Here is a 22,626-nt window from a genome sequence, read left to right on the forward strand (position 1 = left end):
ACTTCCAGAAGAGTGTTGTCCCTTGGACCTGGTTTCTGTCATTTAGCTTGATGTCGTCAAGGTTCTTCCACTTGCTTATTGCAATCAGTACCTCACTCCTGTTACCTGCCTAAACGAATCACTCCTGGGTCCGCGGAAACCACGACTCTGAGCCGCGTCCCACCTGCACTCAGGCGACACTGTGGCCACCGTCCCGCGTCAGGGGGCGCGCCAAGAAACGCGCTCCGGCGGACAGCACTTCAACCGGCCGGGCTCCCTCGCGCTCCGGCCCTGGGCGTCTTCGGGTCGCCTTCCCGGGGCGGACACGGCCCGACCCCGCCTCCCCGCCGTGAAGACCTGCGACCTCCGCGGCGACCTCCGCGGCTCCCTCCGCGCGTCCCCGCGCAGGCTCCGCCCCTCCGGCGCCCCGCCCCGCCCCGCGCCCAGGCGGAAGTGACGCACCGGAAGCGCCCCTGGGCCCCTTGCAGTGGGGGGAAGGCATCAAACCCCCAAGATGGCGGCGGCGTCGGAGGAGCGGATGGCTGAGGAAGGAGGCGGCGGCCACGGCGACGGCGGCCCCTGTGCGGCCGCCGGCTCTGCCCAGCGCCTGCCGCCCCCGCCCCCGGCCCCGGCCCCGCAGCCGGGCTCCCAGGCGCCCCCGGCCCCGCCGCTGGCTCCCGACCAGCTGCCTCAGAACAACACGCTGGTGGCGCTGCCCATCGTAGCCATCGAGAACATCCTCAGCTTTATGTCCTACGACGAAATTAGCCAGCTCCGCCTGGTGAGGCCCCCGCGGGACCCCCGCCGCCCCCTCCGCCGGCCGCGGTCCGGGGAGGGGGCGGAGAGGCGAGCGCGTCCCCGGGGAGGGAGGCGCAGCCGGCTCCGGGACGCGGAGTCCGGGCGCCGGTCAGCGGGGTCGCCCCCCCTTCCCGCCGCGGGGTCGGGACGGCGGGGCCCGGGAAGCGGGGCGGGAGTTGGGCGTCCCGCCGCCGCCGCGCCCGAGCGCCGACCTCGCGGCTCCGGTCGCCGCCTTTTGTGCCCCACCTTCCAGCCCCCCGGCCGGGCCGGGCCGCGCCAGGTTCGGCTCGTCCGTGGGGATCACGCACTGTGCCCCCCTCCGCCCCCTAGGTTTCCCTGCTGGTCAGGCCTCCCCCACCCCGGTGGGCGCCCGGAGGGGCGGGAACGCGACCCGGCTGGCCGGTGACGGAGCCCGGCTGGGCCTCGCCCCGACCCTCCCCACCCCCGGGCCGCGCCGGGTCTCCCGGCCGTTTCCTAACTAGTGACCCCGGGCCCCCGGCCGCCGGCTCTGGGGGACGCCGTGCCCCCACCCCCCCCCGGAGCCGCGGAGGTTCCGCGATCTGTGCCGTCAGGACACTACCGCGCGCCGAGCTTCGGCCGAGGGCTTGACGAACGGCTCAGCTGAGGGAGAGGTTGTGCTTCCTGTCGGTGGGTTTGTCTCCAAGTGGGAAGGAGGTTGAAGGGGGTGGACATTTTGAAGGGACTGCAGGCCGGTTCTGTGTCGAAGCGAAATCCGGGCTCGGGGTGGCTTCTGAGAGGACAAAGACGGACTTCTGGATGCGCTGTGCGCGGCAGCTTCCCGTCGACCGGCCGCGTTCACACCTGCAGCTCCGGCTTGGCCATGACCGCGCTGTGGGAGGGAGACCAGGCTTCCGAAAGGAAAGTGGACGAATTGTGATTCAGACCGACGGCCGCTGTTCTTTCTCGCCATCCCGGGCTGCAGGGCGGGGAATTCTTCCGCCGGAAAGTGCCGTTTCAAAACTGGGTGTCCCCGAGTTCCCAGAGCATGGCACCCTGGAAGTCCCTGTGGAATCTCCAGCGTTCCGTCGGGTTGGTAAAGCACGGTGTCCGATCGGGCTTCCTGCCGTCCTGTCTTGCGTCTGCGGGTCGAGCCTCTGAGCCAGACAATGGCTCTGGAGAGCTTGGCGCGGTCACACTTCTGTAGGTGTGGAGGACACGGTTCCTTTCTCAGTCGTTCGCTTTTTCAGAAATTAAAAGCATTTTTAAAGGGGGGGAGCTGGCTTTTTTCGGGACAGAGTTAAAATGCACCCCAGTTTATTGATAAATGACATCCTTCCAGGGAAATACTGAGCTGCATTCTTAAGCGGTCACCTGTCCCAAGCTTTTAAGGATACGATTTGTGGTCTCAAACAAGGATTTTTCATGGGGAGTCCCTTACCATCCCCTGCCCCACCATCACCCCCCACCCCCAGCCCAAAAGGTTCTGCAGCCAATTGTATGTCTCAAAGAGGGGTGCTTTTTCCCTCTGGTTTAGGAATGAGGAAATTCCTCTGCTTACTTAAGATCGGTAGATGATTCTTAGATTAAGTGGGTAATCTTTTGTGGGGATTTGGAAACGTCTTTGGTTTCAGAGTCATTGGTTTGGTGTCCTAGGGCACAATTCAGGTAGCATTATGAAAGAAAGATGTTCTTTCTTGCCACTAGATGTCAGCATTAATTTAGTTGTGGTCTTTATGAAACTGGCAGTCTAGAAGCTGTGTGGCGGGTGCAGGGGGTGCCTGCCGTGCCCTTTCCGGCCAAGTGGCCGTTTGTACCTAAAGAACTGTTGGCCAGAAACTCCAGGAACTTCAGTGTGGGTGCTGCTATCTGGAGCATCAGTTTCTTAGCTCCTTTCATTTCTAAGTGTGTGGGGCTTGTTTGTTTGTTTGTTTGTTTGGTGGAATTAAGGCTGGATATCCTTTGAAGAGAGCGATATTAATTAAGAACAGAATTAGCTTCCGTAAAGCTAAATGTCAACTACCCAGCAGTTGATGTTGGGATATTTGGGGTTTTTCTTCCTTCCCAGGTTACTTGCCTTACTAGGACCTCAACTGTAACTGTTAGCACCTAAACTAGGTGCCCAACAGGCACAAAAGATTTGCTCTCAAAACGTTGAAATTGCTAAAATAACATTCTCTAATTCTCTGTGCACTTTGGTTGGTGTAGTCTTTGCTTCCTGTGACCACGAATAATTTAAATTTGACTCCGCAGTCTGGCTACTTCCAAGGGATTGTGCAAATAGCCTGTTGAATTGTTGGGGTTTCCCTGCCATTGACTGTTACTCCAAAAATATGCCCAGAGCCTGGAAATCCTGGTTACACAGAAATAGTTCTTTAAATATTTAACTCTTCCAACATACTTAAAATTATTTGGCCAAATAGAACTTTTGAAATGACAAAACTTGTACTTTGAGTTGTTTTTCCAGTAGATCAGACAGATTTGTGCTGATGCAGCTTTAGACCGTCACCTAGGCCCCCTTGACAAGTTTGAGAGTTTTTGAAACAAGTAGCAAAGGTTAAGAAGTGAGTTCCTGCCCTGTTAGGGAGCATGTCTAAGCCAGGCTTGAGCGCAGAGCTCCGACTGGTGAGCACGGTGTTCTCACTCACTGAATCATGAATGCGGCAGGCATTTTCAAAGATGTTTTAGCGAGATCCTAGGAGTTTCTTCCTGTGCGGTTTGAGCGTAGCTCCTGTAAATTTAATGGAACCCTATTAGCGGTTCAGGTCATAAGTACGACTAAAGGTTAAATTCAGAAGGCTTGCTCGTTATCTAGAAGGAAATCTTTCGGTAGGTAACCAAATGCAGACATACTTTATCCCAAGGTATTGCCTTAGACACTCTAGCTACTTAAATCTGTTCCCCGTTTATAGTTCCTTTTCCAGCTTGTGTTCAAATATGCTAGAAAACTGTAGTCACAGAGAAGGTTGATTGGTAGAAAATACAAAGGATAATGAGAAACAGTTATTCTTTATTTTTTAATAGCCAAGCTGTTTTCCTCATCTCTGTTGTTCTGTAACTTTTTTTTTTTTTTTTAAATCCGGGACATCTTTACACTCTTAAAAGTTATTGAGAACCTAAGAGCTTACCTTAGAAAATTCTAGAAGACACAGGAACACAGGAATAGACAGTACATACTTCATCAGCTGTCAAAAAATGTTATCACGTGTCCTGTTGCCTCTGGAAAAGTCCACTATATGTTATAAAAGAACGAGAGTAAAAGTGGCAAGTTACATCTTGGTATTAGGAAGATAGTTTGTCCTCACAGACTCTCAAAAGGATCTTGGGGATCCCAGGGGTCCCTAGAGCACACTTGGAGAAGCACTGCTCTTTGTTGCGGTGTTACAGAGAATATATTCTTTGTATTGCTGATTTGTGGCTCCCCCCTCCCCATCTCATCATTAGGTTATTTTTATTGCCAGGTACTTAAGTACAGGTACATGATTATAACGTGGGGGACACTTCATTATTCCTGAAGATTCTAGTCTGAAAGAGGGTTTCAGTCAGTAAGCCTGCCCGCAGGATCATGAAAACAGAAGGAGCATACTTACAAGGCGGCAGATAACAAGTGCAAAGATGATAAATACAAGAATGTTGACGTTATTCAGGAGAGGCTCCCTCAAGATGAGTTTTTGTCCAGTTAGTAACAGTGAAAGAACGTTCCTGGCGGAAACAAAAATGACATACGGTGTGACGAAGTGCTTGGAGCAGGGTGACTAATCAGAGCAGCGAGAGGATTGTGTGGCGTGTCATATGACCTACGGCAGTGGTCAGGCTCCCCCTCCCTTTGCCCTTTTTCATGTCACAGACCGGCCAGATTTAAGAAGCTGTTTTGAGAAGCTCCAGCGTGGACAACTTTTGGGAGGGGGGGTGGTCAGGTGAAGACATCAGGAAACAACCCGCACCCCTTCGTGTCATCATTTCCTGACCGGGGCCAGAGGCACCTGCGCGCCCCGCATGCAGGGTGTGCGGGTTCTCGCGGGGTGGGAGAAGGTGCTAGCTTCAAAGGATGGCCTGTGCGTACGGTCCAATCTCTTGACGTTTGAGACTAGGAGCAAAAGATCACCTTTGCAAGAGGTTTCTCCCGGGCACCTCCTTCCAGCGTCTGGCACGAAGGTTGATTGAAACCAGCATCGTCGAGCTGTTGGGTTTCCCAGATACCCCGGTCCTGCAAGCACGCCTCTTCTGTCCGCAGCCGCTCCTGCCTGTCTTCGGGGTACACCATCCTGTTAGCACCTCGGGAAAGCCTCTGGGATTCTTGCCTGAACTTGACCCCCTCCTGTTCCTCGGAGTTCCCCTACAACACTGCTGCTCTTGCGTGTTGTGTTGGAATTGTCTCCGGAAGGGCCGGTCGGGCACTGAATTTAGGCTCCTTATACCCTTTCATCGGGGATCCTTCATAGTCTGTGATTCTGTATCAGTATTCAGTATTTGTTGAATAAATGAAATCGTTTTCTCTCTCTCTCTCTCTTTGAAGTTTTTTACTTACTTTGAGAGAGAGGGAGGGAGAGAATCCCAAGCAGGCTCTGCACTGTCAGCAAAGGGCCCAATGCAGGGCTCGGCCTCACAAACTGTGAGATCATGACCTGGGCCAAAACCAAGAGTCAGACGCTTAACCAGCTGAGCCACGCAGGCGCCCCTGAATCGTTCTAAAAAGCGCTTCGCTGCCCTGTGTGATGAACACAACATAAATGTTGTTGTGAGGAGAATGTATTTTCTGTACAAATTATAGCAGAGCTGAAACGTGAGCTGCTTCGTATTTACCTCCAACAGACAAGATGAGAAAATGTTTTAATTTAGGAGCATTTTAAGAAGCTTGAGTGAAAATTGTCTTTTTTTTTTTTTTTTTTTTTAACATTTATTTATTTTTTAAAGAGAGAGAGTGCGTAAGCAGGGGAGGGCAGAGAGGGAGGGAGACGCAGAATCTGAAGCAGGCTCCAGGCTCCGAGCTGTCCACACAGAGCCCGATGCGGGGCTCGAACCCACAAACTGTGAGATCATGACCTGAGCAAAAGCCAGACACTTAACCCGCTGAGCCCCCCAGGCGCCCAGAAAAATACTCTTAATGATAACAAACATTGATAAGATGATATGAAGCTAGTGTATAGTTAGTGAGTAGCTGTCTGCAGGAGAACAAGAGAGCAAGACAGAGACAGAGTGAGCGGCAGAAGGGCAGAGAGGGAGGGAGAGACAGAATCCCAAGCAGGCTCTGCACTGTCAGCACAAACCCGACTCGGGGCTCGATCCCACAGACCTCGAGGTCATGACCTGAGCCAAAATCAACAATTGATTGCTGAACTGACTGAGCCACCCAGGCGCCCCAGAAGAGCTTTTCTCTTTGGCTTTTAGGAGGCATTATAGAAATCCTGGGAACAGGCTTTTCTTCCTGATTGTTTTGCTCAGTCTAATAGTAAATTTATATTTTCTTTCCAAGTGAACATCTACGGGGGATACCCAAAAAATGTAAAAGTTGTGATTCTAGTACATAATTAACTCTGTGTCTCTTTATATGGTATTGTATATTAGATAATCCATACCATGGAAGCACAATTTTTAAGTGATTTGTTACCCATCATTAACTTTTTGCCACATTTGCTTTATCTCTTTCAGTTGTCTGATCATTCTCTCCCTCTCTAAATCTACACACAGATTATTTATTTCACTAAACCATTTGAAAGTAAAATGCAAATAAAATGACATTTTTGTCCTTTTTGTGATCACACTATTATCACTTTCCAGGGATTTAAAATTACATTTTACATTTTAATTTCTCAATTGTCCCCAAAATGTCCCTATAGTGTTTTTTTGGTTTTTTGTTTTTTTTGGTGGATGATAAGTGCTTTGAATCTAATAAAACATTTGTCTCTTTAGAACATTCTCCCTACTTTTTTCATTCTTCCACGCAGTTGGCATTTTGAAGAATCAGGACAGATGGCTTATAAAATGTTTTACAGTGCAGATTTGTCTCATTGTTTTCTGGTTTTTGAACTTTGGAAGAATTCTAGAAAGATTTTGGTCTAGCGCCATCTCTCTAACTTCAGCACTGTGGGGAGAACGCCCACCGATGTCCTTGAGACCTCATGTTGCCTGCTCAAGAAGTCCTACTTGAGGCCGCTGCTGACAGTCCCTGCCGCAGGACAGTGTTAGTGAGACCGCAATCAGTTGAGAGTAATTAGGGTGATTATTTCCATCTCTATGCTGCCGATTGCTAAATTTAAGAAGATACTAATTAGAAGCCTGAATTCTTAATTTTCCTTTTGCCACTGAATGGTGTGGTGACTTTGTGCAAATTACATAATTTCTTAATGTCTCCATGTCCTCACTGAAGGTTCTGGTGTCTTAAGTTCCTTCCAGTTTGAGGGTTATTAGTAAGCAGCCTAATCTTTGGTAATAGCTTCTGGATTCATTGGAGAAAAACATCAAGTATTCAGTTCACTTGAGAATGTAGACCATGAAATAAGTACATGAAAAATGTGGTTCCATTACAATATTTCCTTGATTCTAAGATACAGCTTCAGATTTTAACATTTTTGAAATCAGAATGTGTCTTGATCAACTTATATGTAGATTTGTGTAGCAGTGCTTATGTCCCCCCCCCCCCCAGAAGAGCTTTTGTTAAATTGGTAGCATCTTAAAGTCTCTATAACATCTTAAACAAAATCAAAGTCCACCATTTTGTATTCCAAGGCATTCTAAGACATCTGAAGAAGAAATGCTGCCAGTTATAATTCTAGGACCATTTCCAATGTCAAATGTTAAAATATGCAAAAATGTGCATCTTAGAATCAGCCAAGATTTTGATATTAAGATCAGGTTTAACAGGGAAATTGTGGGTCGCACACATTGACGGCATACGTGTCTTGCATCGTCAAGGACCGTGGTGGCACAACATGTCAGAAAAGATTTCTAAACAGAGTGAAGAAAAATTTTCATTACTACTTATGTTAGAAAATGATGAAAAAGATACACACGGCATTTTAAATCTTGAAGTACTTAACAAGGAAAAACCACATCTGTTCTCTCAAAGCGGGACAGCAAGAGGGATCCAAGCCAAATGTCCCCATTAGAGGCTGATATTCCATCAGCTCCCTTCTATATTGATAGTGTAGGTTTTGGCTGACCTATAAATGTCATGGTAGTTTTTGACAGAGTCATCATCTTTGTATATTAGACTTCAGAATTGTATTTTACTGTCTTGGGCAAATGGCTGAATTGCTAGGATTTTTGTTTTCTTTTAATAAACCAGGGAAATAAATACTCTTCCCTTTAGCTTTGGGAAATTCTTAAACTACCCATATGTATAAAGCTATATTTTAAATGAGATAATTTTGCATTGCAAGCTAGCATACGTAATCAGGTATCGCAGGGGAAATTAGCATACAGTTGACCTTTGAACAACACAAGGGTTAGGGGCACCAACCACGATGGATTTGAAAATCCACATAGAACTTTTGACCCCCCCCCCACCCCCCCCCCCCCCCCCCCCCCCCCCCCCCCCCCCCCCCCCCCCCCGCAAAAGCTCAACTACTAAAAGCTTACTGCTGATCAGGAGCCTCACCGGTGACATAAGCAGTCCATTAACACATGTTTCAGGTGTTGCACATATCATATGCCTTATTCTTATGATAAAGTAAGCTAGAGAAAAGAAATTATTTACAGTTAAATAATCTTTAAAAAAAATCATAAGGAAGAGAACATACATTTACAGAGCTGTACTGAATTTATCCACAAAAAGAAAAAAGAAAAACGCATGTATAGGTGGCCCCGTGCACTTCAAATCTGTGTTGTTCGGGGCCCAACTGTTCAGAGGCCACTTTGCTTCTTTCTGAATTCTCCACAAAGATATATGATCCGTTGTATCTTTGTTTTTGTGCTACTGGTCAGTCCATGCTTATCAAACATCCAGGAAAGAAAGAATACCACTTTAAAGGCTGATCTTTTCCTACAGTATTGACTAATGCTTAAAATATTTTTGACTTCAGCTTTTTCGGTGCTGTTCCAATTTGTCTGTCTTTGTGACCTCCTGTTTTCTCTTTTTACCAGCTTTTTTTTTTTTCAAGTTTATTTATTTTGATAGGAACACCCTGGAGGGGAAGAGGGAGGAACGGAGAGAGAGAGAGAGAGAGAGAGAGAGAGAGAGAGAGAGAGAGAGAGAGAATGAATCCCAAGCAGGCTCCACACTGTCGGCATGGAGCCCAATGCGGGGCTCAAACTCACAAAGCATGAGATCATGACCTGAGCCGAAACCAAGAGGCAAGACGCTCAACCGATTGAGCTACCCAGATGCCCCATCTTTTTACCAGCTTTTAACATTAAATATTACTTGAGGGGCACCTGGGTGGCTCAGTCCGTTAAGCATCTGACTTCTGCCCAGGTCATGATCTCCCGGTTTGTGAGTTCATGCCCTGTGTTGGGATCTCTGCTGTTAGAGCAGAGCCCACTTCGTATCCTCTGTCCCCTTCTCTCTCTCTGCCCCTCCCCTGCTCATGCTCTCTCTCTCTCAAAAATAAACACTTTTTTAAAATGTTGAGACTCTGTATATAAGCCTTTATTTTCTTATCTTCCATTTCTTCCTTTGGGGGTTCATCTTCATGGATTTTCTGGACCCACATCTTTGGTCCTAATAGATTTTCTGCTTACAGAAAATGACCATTCTCCATACAAGATCTTTCCCAAAATGGGCAGTCTTTTTAAAGTTCTTTCTCATTACTGATTTCTCTGCTCCAAGTATTTCACTCAGCTTTGCCTGCACATCTGCTCTGTCGTCACTATTTGCTCAGTGGCGTATTCACTCCAGACCCTGTGCCTTCGCACGGGCCACACCTCTATCTTAGGCCCTTTGTCCTCTTGAATGGAGCACTGGTTCTTCAGGTTTAGTCCTGGGATCCCAAAGCGGTTCCCAAGACCCTTTGAAGGAGTCTGTAAGATCTAAAATATTTTCATTATACTACTAAGCTGTTCTTGCCCATTTTTCACTCGCCTTCTTTCACAAGTGGACAGAGCTTTCCAGTAGCTGTTGCGACATTAGATGATGTCAGCAAACCGAGAGTTCATGAAATGTATCCTTGTATATTATGATTTCTTTTTTTTTTTTTTTTTTTTTAAATTTTTTTTTTTTTTTTTTCAACATTTTTTTATTTATTTTTGGGACAGAGAGAGACAGAGCATGAACGGGGGAGGGGCAGAGAGAGAGGGAGACACAGAATCGGAAACAGGCTCCAGGCTCCGAGCCATCAGCTCAGAGCCTGACGCGGGGCTCGAACTCACGGACCGCGAGATCGTGACCTGGCTGAAGTCGGACGCTTAACCGACTGCGCCACCCAGGCGCCCCTGTATATTATGATTTCTAGAATTTTCCAAGGTAATATCTCAGTAGATTGAATACAGAAGCAGATATGATATTTTACTTCCTCTAAAGCCACATATCAAAGAGATTTGCAAAAATGGAACTCACTAGATACTTTTAGAAGAGTTATTTTTCCTTTAAAAGTTATTTATGTTGGGGCACCTGGCTCGCTCAGTCGGGGGAGCATGGGACTCTTGATCTCGGGATTGTGGGTTCAAGCCCCACGTTGGGTGTAGAGATTACAAAAAATAAACGTTAAAAGTTATCTTGATACATATTGTTTTTATTACTGTCATTTTCTTTAATAGACATTGAAGGTATGTTGACAGTTGGTTTATTTTAGTTAGAAACAGATCCCTCCAGGGCAGCTGGGTGGCTCAGTGGGTCAAGCATTAGACTTCAGCTCAGGTCATGATCTTGTGGTTTGTGAGTTCGAGCCCCACATCAGGTGAGCATGAGCCCCGCTTCTCTCTTCCTTCTCTCTATGCCCTTCGCTCACTTGTGCCCTCTTTCTACCAAAAAGGAAGGGGGGGGGGGTAGAATCCCACCATATTTTAAAATCCCATTTATTAAGAATTACTCAGTACTTAAAATTTGCTGTTCTTGTTTTCAAATTGAAAAGCAGTGTTTCTTAACACATTTCATCTGGCGTGTTGTGAATTAGGAAGCCCATAGTATTTAGTACTAGAGCAGTAAAGCCTTCATTGTCCAGGTTGCCAGAATTTGTGTGTCTGTGTTCTCAGGGGAAAACAGACACCAAGGATTTCATCAGCATTTCCGTTTCAACAAGGGTTTGTCCAGCGTTTGTGCTTGGGCACCACGAGAGATGGGAAGAAGCACATGACAAGCCCACCTGCTTGACTTGGCCTTGGTACAGATTTACCTGTGTCGTGCACTCTCAGTGTCCACACTATGCGGTGAGAGCTGGTGTTCAAGTTGATGGCGCTGAGTCACTGCCAAATTCTCAGGGATCAAAGAAGAAATGGATTTTGTGTAGCAGGTTGTGTTAGGATAACAAAGGTGCCGGGATGTCGCAGAAATCTAGCATCTATGGAACAAAGTTTTCAAATTAGTACTAAGTTCAACAAAGTTTATTTAATGCAATCTTTACATAGTACTTTAGAGTTTACCAAGTGATTTTAGCGTCTATTGTTTCATTTAATCCTAATGATCTCCCTGGGAGTTAGATGCTGCCCACCTTTTACACACGGTAGCTGACTTGCTCAAGAATGTGTAGAAGTCAGGGTCCACTTTAGATGTTCTGACTATGATTTTGTGCTTTTACTCTATAAAAAGCACAGTATTCCTCAAAGATTCAAACTATTCAGGATTCTGCTACATATGTTAAAATATGTCATGGAGACTATGGTAGTCTAGCAGAGACTAACTCTCTGTAGTTAACCCTGACTGGTAGAAATAAATAAGAATTCTCATTCTGATTATAGGTGATATAAACTTTATGAGAGGTTGGACTTAAGTTTGAATACACATTTTTAGCTAAAGGAGAATTTTCTTTTTTCAAACTTGGAAAAACCTTTTGAGAGGCGCCTGGGTGGCTCGGTCAGTTCAGTATCCAGCCTCGGCTCAAGTCACGATCTCACAGCTTGTGGGTTCGAGCCCCTCGTCGGGCTCTGTGCTGACAGCTCGGAGCCTGGAGCCTGCTTCGGATTCTGTGTCTCCCTCTCTCTCTCTCCCCCTTGCCCCTCTTGCGCGCTCTCTCAAAAACTTAAAAAAAAAAAAAGTTTAAAAACCTTTTGAATACGTTGATCTTCATGACTATAGTTCTGACCATAGTGGTGGGGATACATTCAGAACATTCAACAAATAGCTAAAGGTGAAATATTCCTTGTCTACACTAATATTAATTTCTTAACGTAATGTTGCAAGAGTTAGAAACTATGAGGCATTCGCCCGTATATACTGATTCAAAGATTCAGACGGCAAACGAGGGGGCAGCATCGGCACAGAGCACTTGCAGCTGACAGGAGTCTAGGTTAATTGTTATTTATTTGGTTTTTACTTTTTAAAATTCTTTCTCCTTCTTCCTTCCTGTAGGTTTGTAAAAGAATGGACTTGGTCTGCCAGAGAATGTTGAATCAGGGATTTCTAAAAGTGGAGAGATACCACAATCTATGTCAGAAACAAGTTAAAGCACAACTTCCAAGGTACGCTGTGGCTAGTGACGGCAGTAATTTACAAGTGGGGATTTTTGTTCGTTTCTTAGTTGTTTATGTTTTTGGAATTTATGTCATCTCTACACCCAACATGGGGCTCAAACGCATGATCCTGTGATCGGGAGTCACAGCCAGGCACTCCTGTTTATTTGGGGTTTTGTTTTTTAATCTGGGTAAGTTGACGTGTTACACGGTTTCCAGATTTTTGTAGGGAAGGGTACCCAGGTCACAGTAAGTGATTTTGACCCTCATTTGTCCACCATTTCTGTTCAACATTTTATTGGGGGTTGTAGCCAGGGCCGTCAGGCCAGAAGATGAAATAAGAGGCGTCCAGGTTGGAAGGGAAGAATTGATATTCTCTTTTCATAGGTGACATGATCTGACACGTATGTGATCGCGTACATAAGGAGTCCACTGATGGTTAGAGCTAATAAACACGTTCAGCAGGGCCACAAGATGTGAGATTGATACACAAAAAGGAGTTGTGTAATTGTATGTACTAGCAATAGATGATCCAAAAACCAAAGTAAAACCGTTCCAGGGTGCAGGGATGGACAGAGTGGATGAACAGGAATGGGGGATACAGACTTCTGGTTACGGAATGAGTAAGTCATGGGGATGAAAAGCACAGCACAGGGACTCTAGTCAAGGGTACTGTCACGGCGCTGTGTGGTGCCAGACGGCAGCTCCACTTGCCGCGAGTGTGGCATAAGGTACAGAGACATTGAATCACTACACTGTGCGCCTGAAGCGAATGTAGCACTGTGTGTCAGCTAGACTCAGAAAGGGGGGTGGCTCCCGGTGGGCTCAGTTGGTAGAACATGTGACTCTTGGTCTTGGGGTTGAGTTCCAGCCCCACATCGGGCGAGAGCTCACTTTAAAGAAAGGACCAATCCCAGGGGCACCTGGGTGACTCAGTCGGTTAAGCATCCAACTCTGGCTCACGTCATGATCTCGCGGTTTGTGGGTTTGAGCCCCCCCGTTGGGCTCTGTGCTGACAGCTCGGAGCCTGGGTCCTGCTTCGGATTCTGCGTCTCCCTCTCTCTTTCTCCGCCCCTCCCCCTCTCGTGCTCTGTCTCTGTCTCTCTCAGAAATAAATATATTTTTAAAAAGGCAGTTCCATTTACAGTACCATCAAAAAGCATAAGATGTATGTAATGCCTGTAACAAAAGATGACTTGTCCCCTGAAAACGAGAAGACATTGGTAAAGGGGATTCGAAGAGACTTGAAAGAGACATTTCACGGTCACAGACGGGAAGACTTCATACCGTGAAGACAGCAGTTCTCCCCAAGCTGGTCTGCACATTCACTGCAAATCCCGTCAAAATCCAAGTTGTCTTGTTTTGCAGAAAATGACCGGTTCGTCTTGCAATTCTTACTCCGAATAACCAAAGCAATCTTGAAAAGGAGGAACAAAGTTGGTAGAGTGCTACCTCTTCCCAGTATCAAAACTGACTGCAAAGCCACAGTAATCGAACCAGTGTGTTGCCGACACAAAGACAGACATATGGACCAACGGAGCAGAACTGAGAGTATGGAAAATAGATCCTGATACGTTTAGTCCGTTGATTTTCAACAAGGACGCAAGACCACTCAGTGGGGAAAGTGATGTTTTCCACAGATGACACCGGGACACTTGGGTGTCTGTGCGCCAAGGAATGAACTTGGACCCCTTCCCCACACCGTCTACGAAAATGAACTCCAAATAGATTACAGATCTAAGTGTGAGCGTCAGGGCTGGACGATAAACCCTTAGATGGAAACAGAGTCCTGACCTCCATAAACTTAGATTAGGCAGTGGTTTCTTTGCTAGGACACCAAAAGCACAAGTAACAGAAGAAAAAAGTCTGGACTTCATCAAAATTTTAAACTGTGCTGCAAAGGACAACATCAAAAAGTGAAAAAACTACCCACACGAGGGGAGAAAATATTTGCAGCTCATACATCTGATGAGGGACTTGTGTCCAGATTGCGCGAGGAACTCTTAGAGCTCAACAAGAAACATAATTGAGTTAATCCACTGACAAATAACCCAATTTAAATGTGGGCGAAGGGCTTTAGTAGGTATTTCTCCGGAGACGATAAACTGAAGGCCGGCACACACGTACGGGGGCTCAGCATCATCGGTCAGCAGGGCATTGCCCAGCGGAGCGCTGACATACCGCTGAACACCCACTGGGACGGCTGAGACAAAAAAGACAAAACGTCTTGGGAAGGATGTGGACAAACCGGAACCTTCACAAATTGCTGGTGAGATCATACACTGGTTCTGCCACTTGCGAAAACACTTCGTTCCTCAAAAGGTTAAACATAGAATTACCATGTGACCCAACGATTTCACTCCTAGGTATATAGTTAAAAGAAATGGAAGCATAACCACACAAAAAAATTGGGACACGAGCATTCAGTGCAGCATCATTCATAGTAGTCAGAAAGTGGAAACAACCCAAAAGTCATCAGCCGATGACCGGATAATCAAAGTGGTGGCGTGTCTATATGATAGAATATTAGTCGGCCACAGAAAGGAACGAAGCCCGGGTACACGCTACAACGCGGCCGAGCTGGGGGAAGCGTGCTGCGAGAAGGAAGATGCACACAAGATGCTGCAGGCGCTACCCCTCCGGATACCTGAAGTGTCCAGAATAGGCGGATCCAGAGAGACAGAAAGGAGACCAGCGGTTGCCAAGGGCTGGGGAGTAGGAGAGACTGATGACGGTTATGGGCCCTCTTTCTGTGGTGTGAGAACGTGGAGAAGTTAAATCGTGCTAATGGGGGCACAGCTCTGTGAATAGACTAAAAGGCATTAAATTATACACATTAAAAGCGAATTTTACATGTGAATTACTTCCCAGTGAAACTGTTTAAAAATTCAAGTGAGCTGATTTTACGGGTAAAAACATACAGTTCACTTGTCTCTGTGTCCCTTTGTAATTCTTTCCTTTATCTGATTTTTCTGATTCAAATGGCCATTCGGCTCGATATAGCCAAAACACAAAGAAACTAACATTTTTTTTCAAGTATTTCACCAGTGCGTACCGGTCTTCGGCAGGGATTTCTGGATATAGCGATTCATTGATCGTTGGTTACAGTTAAATGGTGACCCGACTGTAGAGATCTGAAGTAACATGTAAATGTTCAGACTATTTCAGTAAGGCTCTTTTTTTTTTTTTTTTTTTTTTTTTTTAACTCGAGTGAGAGAATCCTAAGCAGGCTCCACACTCAGTGCAGAGCCGAGCACAGGGCTCAGTCCCACAACCCTGGGATCAGGACCTGAACCGAAATCAAGAGTCTGATGCTCAACCGACTGAGCCCCCCAGGCGCCCCAAGGCATTTTCATTGCTTAACATTTTGGTCCACAGTACTTCGTTCATGGTGCTTTCCTTTATTACAGGAGGGAGTCAGAAAGAAGAAACCACTCGTTAGCTCGCCACGCAGACATTCTTGCCGCCGTCGAAACAAGGCTCTCACTGTTAAATATGACTTTCATGAAGTATGTGGATTCCAATCTCTGTTGCTTCATCCCAGGAAAGGTAAACTAGGATTGCTTACGTAGGACAGCTGGTCGCTCTGCTTAAGCTGAAATTACTAGAAAGCGATTGTTGAAGCGTCCGAGTTGTTCCTGCCTCTCTGGACTGAGTTTCTGTGAATGGATTTGTTTAGCTTCGGTGCCGTAACTGATATAAATACGTCCCGTATGTGATCTTCATGTTCAAGATTCACGTTAGGAAGCGAACAGCAGAAGCCCTGCTGTGCTCTCGAAGCTTGTTAGGAAGTTTATACTGCACCCCAGTTAATACACTGTTTCCGTAAATATGAAGGAAAAAAAGAGTTCGTGCTGAAGAACACATCTGTGAGCTTTGTACTCCTTGTTAAGAACAGCAGAGAACAAGATAGGTGTCTTCCCCGCCTTCAACTGTTCTAGTTTGGGGGTCGGGGGAGGGGGAGGGACAGGCTGATGTGGTCGTGTTTGAGAAGTGCTTCCTGAAGACGACTCAGAAACTTGCAGGTTTGGTAAGAATAGATGGTCACTGGATAGCGGCACACACAGGGCTGAGGAAGAGAGTTGTTTAACAGGTATAAGTCTCCTCTGGCATATTTACTGTCCCCAAGGTAGCTGCGACTCCAGCCCTCCATGTGCCACTCCTGCTGCTGCGGACAAGTACTGCAGCATATATAACTCCGGCGTAGCCTCTCGTTGCTGGAGTGGAGAGTAAATTCAGGCGCGGTCTGTATCTGTCGTGTGTGGAAGGCGTGGAGAGTGAATGATAGTAGCAAAAGATGCCCTTACTGTGGTTGGAACCTAGTAAAATTTAAAAAAAAAAAATTTTTTTTCTGTCATCTCCATGGGTCATGAACACTGGTAATATTTTCTGTATACTTTCTTCAGTTTCAATTTTCTGTGAGTTTATGGGAGGGATTCCATTTCTTATTTTATTTGAAATAGTCTTTTTTTTAATGTTTATTTATTTTGAGAGAGAGACTGAGTAAGTGGGGGGGGAGCAGCAGAGAGAGAGAATCCCAGGCAGGTTCCACGCCACCTGCACAGAGCCTGACGTGGGGCTCAATCTCACGAACCATGAGGTGACCTGAGCCAAACTCGAGAGTCGGATGCTTCACCGACTGAACCATCCAGGCACCCCTGGAATATTCTTCAGTATATCTCACTTCCCACATACTAGCTACAGATTCTTTTGTGGGGTACTTAACTGTAGAAGGTGACCAGTCGGAAACATCAGATTCTGATTCTTACGCCAGATTTTGTCCAGATCTGCTTTATAGGCCTTAACACTGAAGTGTTCTGGGAAGTCCATTGAACTAGCATAGGTTGTCCCCTACAGTCTCCTGGGTTTTTTTGCATGTCTCAATGTTAAGAATATGGATATTTAAGAAACATCTTACAGTTTTCATAACCTCAAAACCGATTCAGCCAATCGTCACCAGGCAGAGGGGAGTAGTTTGTGCTAAGTGCATGTGGCCTGCAGAGCCGAAGCTGGTCGGTGTCTGGCCTTTACCGATGTCTCCAGTCTTGGTTCTGAGTGACCAGGATCACAGAATTGGAGTGCTGGTCTTCGCTATCTGAATGAATAAGGTCAGATCCAGATGAGTCCTGCTGGTTTTGGCAAGTTTTTGTTGACTTTTCGCTCCGTTTCTGTAGCAGAACAGCAGCCGAGGCAGCCACGGCCGAGAAAGTGTGCGGTTTTCAGGTGCAGTAGGCCCTGGGCGCCTTTCTGCGCCCCCCGCGGGAGAGCAGGTGCGAAGGAGCCCGGTGCCCGGCTTCCCCTGGGGTCCAGCTGTCCGCCCGGCCCTGTCCCCAGCCGTTGCCCTCCTCTTACATTCGCGAACCACTTGGGATTCGCAGAGCGCTCGTCTGTGCCCGGACTCGTGTTCCGGTGGGAAGAGAACCACGGCCTGGCGAGCGTGCAGGGAGTGTGCAGGGTTTGACAAAAGCTACACTCGAGCCTTCTGATTTCCCGGTTGTGTTCTTTACCATTTTCTCCCATTTTTTCTTAGTAGTGCCCGTGTCCTCACAGAAACTCACCCTGACTACTACTCCTCCTGTAAACCTGACAGACAACCCCACCAGAAAACAGAAACGAGTTTTGTTATTATCGCGCTTAACTCATCTCGGGTTATTTTGTTTCTTAAAAGTGCCATCTTGGGGCGCCTGGGTGACTCTGTCGGTTCAGCGTCCGACTCTTGACCTCAGCTCAGGTCATGATCTCACGGTTTGTGGGTTTGATCCCCCCTGCTTGGGATTCTCTCCCTCTCTGCCCTTCCCCCACTTGCACTTTCTCTCTCAAAAATTAAAAATTTTAAAAAAAGTTCAGGAGTTTTCATACTCTATAAGGGAACTCATTTCTCTGGTTTGTATAGAACATATGCACTTTGTTAGAATTCAGGTCTGTAGTAAGCAGTTCATTCGCAAATTACTCTTTCATGAGCTACTTAAGTGAATCTGGGTCATATCAACGTTGTAGTTTAAATGAGAACACTTGATTTATATCAGAATTTTGGGATTTTACACTAACGGCTGGAAAAAAAGCTTTGTTAAAATTATTCTCGAAAGAGCAAATTTACTCTTTACGTCAGATGGTAGGTTCAGGATGGCAGACTGAATACATGTTTACCTCTGACCCGTCCCAAAGCTTGCTCAGATAGCGAAGGAGCTAATTTTAAAGAGGAAAAAAAGACCGAGACCCGTGAGAGCGAGGTCAGGAGAGCGGAGCACCAGAAGTCTGGGAGCTGGAAAGTACACGAACCAGTGGCAGCAGGCCTGGCAGAGCGGAGGAGTTTAAACCCTAGCTGGGCAGTGGGGAGCTGGGAGGCAGTGCCGTCTGCACAGCCAGCCTCTGGAAAGCTCCAGGCACCGGCGACAGTGGGGCTGACACAGGAGGCTGAGTTGCAAGTCTATATTTAAAAATGATTTAGGGGCTGCTGGGGGGCCTCAGTCGGTTAAGTGTCTGACTCTTGATCTCGGCTCAGGTCACGAGCTCAAATTAAGCCCCAGTCGGTCTCTGAGCTGACAGCATGGAACCAGCTTGGGATTCTCTCTCTCCCTCTCTGCCCCTCCCCCGCTCGCACACTCTTGCTCTCTCTCTCTAAAAAATAGAAGATAAAAATAAAAATGATTTCAGCCTACAGGTCCCTTCTCCAACTCCTCACAGCTAGGTCATTGCCTTTCTACTGAGCGAAAAACCAGGTCTGACGGAAGGGGGTTAAGATGGCGTCTCTGGACGGGGGCGATACTGGTAACGGCGTTAGGAGAAAATCTCTAAAGAGTTCAGAGCAGTTGGGAGTTTGCCACTGTCCTCCCTGGGGAGAGATCCCCAAAGTTTTCCTGTAAAAGGCCAGGCGGTACGTGTTTCTGGCTTTGCAGGCCACATGGTCTGTCACAGCTCCTCCTGTCTGGGGAACAGCCGTGTACGACACTCGGGGAGGACACGTGTGTGCTTGTGTTCCCGTGAGACCGCTGCGGGTCCACCAGGGCCGCAGCTGCCGACCCCAACCGCTCTGTTGGTTCTCCGTTCATCGTCTCTCAGAACTGAGAGCTTGCAGATACCGGGCTTACCCCCGCGTACGGTTTTCAAGCCTTCTGACCTGGAGGTCCCACTTCTTACAGTAAGTTCATGGTCCGTGTTGGCAGTTCACACATGCTGAGGCACACAAGTGAGCAGAGGCCAGCTAACCGTTCTGGGACATGGAAGGAGAAAGACAGGGACAAGTCCCTGTTCTTAAGCATTACTAGGGGCCCCGAAAACACTTCTGCTGAAACATGCTGGTTCCCCAAAGTCAGGATTTTCAGTGTAAGTGATGATGTGAGGTCATGAGTCTAGATTTCCCTCGAACAAACTTCAAATCTATGTATTAGGTTTTGTTGGTTTGTTTTTAGTGTTTTGGCCGGAGAGGCGGCGGGGGACTGGTGGGGTAGCATTTTTTAATCTCTTCTCATTTTGGCAACTTCTTGTCTCGATGCAGTTTCACATTCACACAGAAATTGCAGGAATCGCACACTGAGCTCTGTGTGTCTCTTTTCCACATCCAGCAATTGTTTACTGTTTGTCCGTCCCGTTTGTTTCACTCTCTCTCTGAATCTGGCTTTTTTTTCTGAAAATAGTGGAGATATTGTGATCCTTTATTCTGAAATATTTCCATGTATTTCCTGAGAAAGCACATCTCTCTTACTGAGCAGCACAGTCATCAAAATCAGGAAATGTAACTTTGATAAGGTAACACTTCCCCGACAGCCCACGTTCAGATTTCATCCCTGATCCAGCGATAACCCTCCCTGCTGCTTTTTCTCCATCCAGAACCCAGCCTGGGGTCACGCGTAGACTTTACCTCCTTAATGTCCCCCCTGGGACAGTAGTGTCCGCCCCCCCATGGGAGTAGTCCCCTGTGCTGCTTTTGTGTTGTCTCGATCTTCACCTTTTTTAAGAACACGGGTCCCTTATTTTGAGAAATAGCCTTTAATTTGAGTTTATCGAATGTTTCCAGAATGTTGTTTTTTTGTTTCTTTTATAATTGATTTTAACATGAAGACACTCTTAAAAATCAGTGTTATTTAGGAGCATTTCTTCCCTTTACTGTACTTGTCCCAAAATAAATATAAACAGTCCCCGAGCCTTTACATTGAAAAAAGAAGAGGGGGTGCCTGGTGGGCTCAGTCGGTTAAGGTCTGACTCTTGATTTTGGCTCAGGTCACGATCTCCCGGTTCGTGAGTTCAAGCCCTGTGTCAGGCTTTACGCTGTCAGTGCGGAGCCTATTTGGGATTCTGTCTCTCCCTCTCTCTCTGCCCCTCCCCTGCTCATGCTCTCTCAAAATAAATAAACTTTAAAAAAGAAAGAAAGAAAAAAAGAAGAATCAGTCTGTTCTCACGTTGACTTTTGTGGCCGCCCCACCCGCTGTCTTCGCTAACCAAGGGGTTCCTATGAGCCGTCTGTGTGCTCCGGTCTTAAATGGGAACAGAGAGTAAAGAATCACCAAACTGATACAAAACACAATAAAACAGGGAAAACACCTTTGAGGAAACCATACAAGAATATAAAACTTAAAGAAATTGTGACTAATACTTTTTTTTAATGTTTATTTTTGAGAGAGAGGGACAGAGCACAAGTGAGGAACGGGCAGAGAGAGAGAGGGAGACACAGAATCCGAAGCAGGCTCCAGGCTCTGAGCTGTCACCACAGATCCTGATGCGGGGCTCAAACCCACGACCTGAGCCAAAGTCGGACGCTTAACCGACTGAGCCCCCCAGGTGCCTCTGAAACTGACTAGTATTCTAAGAGAAATTTTAAAAGGATACAGTCAAACACATGCCACGTACAAATCTTCAGAAAATTTTAAATGCACTTCAGATTTTAAACTATGAACAAAAATGTTTGATTAAAGGGGTAGAAGGGAAAAAGATCTCAAGTACAAAAAGATGGAAAGTGAGAAAAAATGAGGACACAGGAGGTTCAGTTTTCTGATAGGAACTTTGCTGAACAGTGGATTAAACAAGATAGAAATTCTCCCTCCCTCACAAGAGTCTGAAGACTTAAATCGTATCCATAATATGTCATTTACTGCTGTGCCGGTGTAAACATGAGCATGACTGGATTCTCCCCAAACCAGTATTACGCTATATGTTAACTAGAATTTAAATAAAAATTTGAAAACAAATGAAATGAAGTAAACAGCACGACACAGTGAGCTGCATGTTCTAAAGATATGGTGGTCCCTCACCATATCTGGTATGTATCCTACTTTTAAAACATTTTCATTATTTTTATCATCTCACGCTCAGGTAGGACTCAGCGTGTGGCACATCTGAAAGCTGTAGAAACAGCCAGTAAGAGTTTAAGCGACCAGGGGCGCCTGGCTGGCTCAGTCAGTGGAGCACATGACTCTTAACTTCAGGGTCGTGAATTTGAGCCCCGCGTTGGGTGTAGAGATTACTAAAAAAAGAAAAAGAAGATTGAAGGAATGATCTGCTGAGAAGTAGAAAATCAAAAGTTACTAAAATAAGAGAGTTTAAGTGACCAACCTGTGGCCTGTGATCTCTCCAGGAGACCTCAAGACTCATTCCGCCATTACATTCTTGCTGCTAAAGTAATTAAACCCAATTAGAAAGTGAAATATTGTGAAAATTGGGTAAATACCGTGTTTTCTTAATAAGTGCCATTGCAGCCACTGGTAACCGAATGGGAGAAGCGTTGTGGGGCCAGCGTGCCATGGTCATTCCTCCTTCATCTTGTCCTTTGCATATAATTTTTGGAAAGAGAATGTTCTTAATTTTACTGAAAACATGAATTATCCCACTCGACTAAAATAATCTGTATGTAGTAAAAGTTAGAAATGTTACCTTTTTTAATGTATCTTTATTCACTTATTTTTTTTAATTTTTTAATATTTATTTTTGAGAGAGAACGAGTGGGGGAGGGGCAGGGAGAAAGAAAGAGAATCCGAAGCAGGCTCCACACTGTCGGCACAGAGCCTGACGTAGGGCTCGAGCTCACTTGTGAGATCATGACCTGAGCCGAAGTCAGATGCTTAACCGACTGAGCCCCTCAGGCACCCCCAGAGTTTACTTTCCCTAATGGAAGACTTGAGCAAATTGAAAGAGATAGCTCGTGTTCACAATATATTTAAAAGCCCACATACACTAAAGAGAATATGGTACGAATGAGTTGACAGGTGTGATTTATCAGTTCATTCTAGGGATGAAAGCTGAGGGTGGAAATGCAGGTTCAGCTACGGTTCCAGTAAGAGAATTGGGAGCCAGGGTGGTCGGAACGGTTTCTCCTCCGTGTTTGCCAGGCCTGTGTTTCCCCCACTGGCAATTCCCCGT

At 46.5% G+C, this 22,626-nt stretch overlaps 1 protein-coding gene across 5 annotated transcripts in view; it reads left to right on the forward strand.

Moving 5' to 3' along the window:
• Positions 1 to 490: 490 nt before the first annotated feature.
• Positions 491 to 22,626, forward strand: part of FBXO28 (F-box protein 28) — a 38,413-nt gene continuing 16,277 nt past the window's right edge. For all 5 annotated transcript variants that reach the window (XM_042924819.1, XM_042924820.1, XM_042924823.1 and 2 more), the window contains exons 1-3: positions 491 to 760; positions 12,176 to 12,285; positions 15,687 to 15,825. In XM_042924819.1, the coding sequence (XP_042780753.1) occupies positions 494 to 760; positions 12,176 to 12,285; positions 15,687 to 15,825 (516 nt within the window). In that variant the 5' untranslated portion in view covers positions 491 to 493. The remainder of the gene's footprint in view (positions 761 to 12,175; positions 12,286 to 15,686; positions 15,826 to 22,626) is intronic.

The sequence above is a fragment of the Panthera leo genome, chromosome F3 (assembly GCF_018350215.1).
Source record: "Panthera leo isolate Ple1 chromosome F3, P.leo_Ple1_pat1.1, whole genome shotgun sequence".
Classification (NCBI taxonomy): Eukaryota; Metazoa; Chordata; class Mammalia; order Carnivora; family Felidae; genus Panthera; species Panthera leo.